This window comes from Anneissia japonica, unplaced genomic scaffold (assembly GCF_011630105.1).
Source record: "Anneissia japonica isolate Jap-2015-1 unplaced genomic scaffold, ASM1163010v1 scaffold287856_len476331_cov182, whole genome shotgun sequence".
NCBI lineage: Eukaryota > Metazoa > Echinodermata > Crinoidea > Comatulida > Comatulidae > Anneissia > Anneissia japonica.
This window is the reverse complement of record NW_022719207.1, coordinates 400,642-403,920: the sequence shown is the minus strand read 5'-3', so window position 1 is coordinate 403,920 and position 3,279 is coordinate 400,642. Positions and strand designations below refer to the sequence as shown.

The 3,279-nt window shown below is 40.0% G+C and overlaps 1 protein-coding gene across 2 annotated transcripts; it reads left to right on the top strand.

Moving 5' to 3' along the window:
• On the top strand, positions 1-1,671 carry LOC117110869 (ADP,ATP carrier protein-like). Of its 2 annotated transcripts, none has more exons than XM_033253703.1 (2): positions 1-163; positions 868-1,671. In XM_033253703.1, the coding sequence occupies exons 1-2, from the start codon at positions 53-55 to the stop codon at positions 1,651-1,653; spliced, it is 897 nt and encodes a 298-aa protein (XP_033109594.1). In that variant the 5' UTR covers positions 1-52; the 3' UTR covers positions 1,654-1,671. The 2 variants fall into 2 exon arrangements, with proteins under 2 accessions (XP_033109594.1, XP_033109593.1); XM_033253702.1 differs by having other exon boundaries at positions 1-169; positions 874-1,671.
• The last annotated feature ends 1,608 nt before the right edge of the window (positions 1,672-3,279 follow it).

The following is a 3,279-nucleotide window of genomic DNA, read 5'->3' as shown; positions in this document are numbered from 1 at the left end:
GCTATACTTTCTGTCTGAATCAGTCAATTATCTAAAATAATTAATATTAAACATGGCTTCAGGTTTCGATGTCTCTGGTTTTGTCAAAGATTTGCTGGCTGGCGGCGTGGCAGCAGCAATATCGAAGACAGCAGTAGCACCAATCGAACGTGTTAAGTTGCTGCTTCAGGTAACTAAGGGCCTAAGCCAGGCCTTAGTATAGACTAGACCTAGGGCTAGGCCTAGTAGTAGTAATATATAGTTAGTAATAAACACCTTCCCTGTCGTACCAACAACATAAAGTGAGGTAACTCATCGTAACTATCCGTACCGCCAGGCCACATTCCATAAATATTCATGGCCTTACAGAGGCCATACAGTATTGCCTCTAATATTAGCCTTAATATAGGTGCTACCGGCATATTAAGATTTTTGTAGCATGATTAACCATTCTAATAATAATATATAAGCTATTTTAGGATATAGGCCTAGGGGCCTAGACCTAGGGCATGTATCAATAATTAGGCACCTAGGTCTATATATACTTTTGTATTGTACGTTATGATATATACAATAGGTGCCTAAAATATATATACTTATAACACTAACAGTTGAGTTATACTAGGGTCGTAATATTTTAATGATGCTCCCGAATTATTGTTAACCTAAAAGAAAACAACTATCTAAAAATATGAATTACTTTTCCAACATGTGTCTGAATACAGTGATAAATGATGAATGTTGGAGTTGATTGATGAGTACATTAATAACGAATCTGGAAGAGGTCTAATTACATTTTATTACATTTCATGTCATTAATAATGCCTATTAGTATTATTGCTGTTGCTGCAACCATCTCAATATTTAAAATTTAATTTGCTTCTTAACCTTCAGGTTCAAGCAGTTTCGAAACAAATTAAGCCAGAAGACCAGTATAAGGGCATATTGGATTGCTTCAAACGCGTCACCAAAGAGCAGGGTTTTAAGTCGTTATGGCGCGGAAACATGGCTAATGTCATCCGTTACTTCCCAACGCAGGCTCTCAATTTCGCCTTCAAAGACAAGTACAAGCAGATATTCTTAGGTGGAGTCGACAAAAAAACACAATTTGGGCGGTACTTCGTTGGAAATCTCGCCTCCGGTGGAGCGGCCGGTGCAACTTCGCTTTGCTTCGTTTACCCGTTAGATTTCGCAAGAACGCGCCTCGCCGCCGACGTCGGAAAGGCTGGCGGGGAGCGTGAATTCAAAGGACTATTAGACTGTCTAACAAAGATTGCCAAATCAGACGGACCCCTCGGGCTGTACCGAGGTTTCGGGGTGTCTGTCCAAGGTATCATCATCTACCGTGCTGCCTACTTTGGAACGTACGACACAGTGAAAGGTATGCTACCAGATCCGAAGAACACACCGATCGTAGTATCATGGATGATCGCTCAAGTAGTGACAACTGGTGCTGGCGTCCTGTCGTATCCATTCGATACAGTCCGCCGAAGAATGATGATGCAGAGCGGTCGCAAAGACGTTATCTATAAGGGAACCATTGATTGCTGGAGGAAGATATTGAAGAACGAAGGTGGCGGGGCATTCTTCAAAGGCGCGTTCTCCAACATTCTTAGAGGAACTGGAGGCGCTCTGGTTCTGGTACTCTATGACGAAATCAAGAAACTTCTCTAAATTCATCTCTCAAAACACACACACACCCACACACGCACCAATTTCTTTCATAAGGTTTCAAACTGTAAATAATAATAATTGTTCTTTTTATTATTAATTTATTGCATTTTAGATCTATATGATTGCATGTGTGTCATAAAGGGCTCAAGCAAATCAGTGAATTACTGGTGATGTAAATACAATACGAAATCGTAGACAAAACCAAGTTGTTACAGGAAGCTTTGTTCTTAGTGTGAAACGGTTCACTTATATAGGAGGACCAGGGGATGTGTCAGGGGCGGATCCAGATATTTTCTGAGGCGGGGTGGGGGGTGCACAATATGAATTTCACGCCGCCACGCCAACCTCAGCCCCACCAATAATTGGTAAATAATCGAGCTCTCCTTTCGCCCACTGCTTATCGCCACTGAACTCATGGGTGCACTCATTTTTTAGCTCTTCCTCTCGTTAAATCAAATTTCTTTTTATTTTTCGGCTTGACTGACGGGGGTGGGGCAGGTGGACACGGGCCCTCATTCCCCCGCTGGATCCCCCCACCCGCTGGATCCGTCCCTGTGTGTATCCTGGTGGCACCCTGCTTTTAAGTAGGCCTATTTAGTTGTAATTGTTCGTCCAAAAGGAACGACATTTTTATATTACTCTTATAAAATTTGTTCAGCCTACCAGGGAAATTGCTCCATCTGTACACACTCCACGCTCATGCCGCATACTAGGTGAGATAAGCACTGAATCTCAAACAATTAGGCCTACCGATATAATTTTTAGGAATGACAGTGAATTCTAGTAGGCCAAATGATAATAATAATGATGAGGATGATGATGAAGATAGCGATAATGATGATGATTATAATGATGATGAGCACAATGATTCACAACGGTACTTTTTGGTGATTTTTCGAGCGCGTTCGATATTGCTTTCAACCGCATTCTGATAAATAACTTTACTTCGTTTGATATATTTTTTTTTACGTTACGTTTTCTTTATTGTGTTCTACTCTTTAAAATTACCAGAAATTTCTGAATAAATGAATAACCAAATAATGAATAACCAAACAAATGAATAGCCTCTAATAGAAACCCAGTATTAATAACCCAAAGGATTTTTAATCACTTTGAATCTATGTCAAATAAAGTAAACCCACCTTTTTATACTGTACAGTATGCAATAGTGACTCACTACCGTACTCTAATAATAGTAATAACACACGAGGTTTATAGAATGCCAAAACTTCACACAAAATAGGCATATTACAGTAAAATTAACATTTTGCATGCTTTACATGTGGTTTTTATTTATTTTTTTGAACTAGGCCTATGAACAAAGAACAAGAATGCCTACCATATTATTCAAATTCAAAAAACTTTATTTGTCCCAATTATATTTGTCCCAATTATATTTGTCCAAATTATATTACCGTATTTTGTTTTGGCTATCGTACACGGGTGGCGCCAAGATCTGCTCGGTTGGTCCGACGTCAACGACGGCGGGGCCGATGTCTCCAACGGAAAGTGGTGGGCGTCGCTCAAAATCTCATGAAATTGTTCCGGGTGGGGGTAGAGGCCCACCAATAAATATGACAATTTAGTGGTTTAATCGATTTTTTATTTCTCACCGTCGAATTCTGG

What these genes read in the sequence shown, in the direction of transcription:
- LOC117110869 (XM_033253703.1), top strand. Translation starts at nt 53, where the DNA reads ATGGCTTCAGGTTTCGATGTCTCTGGTTTTGTCAAAGATTTGCTGGCT. An exon ending in TCGAACGTGTTAAGTTGCTG is followed by an intron (nt 164 to 867) that starts CTTCAGGTAACT and finishes TTGCTTCTTAAC; the next exon opens with CTTCAGGTTCAAGCAGTTTC.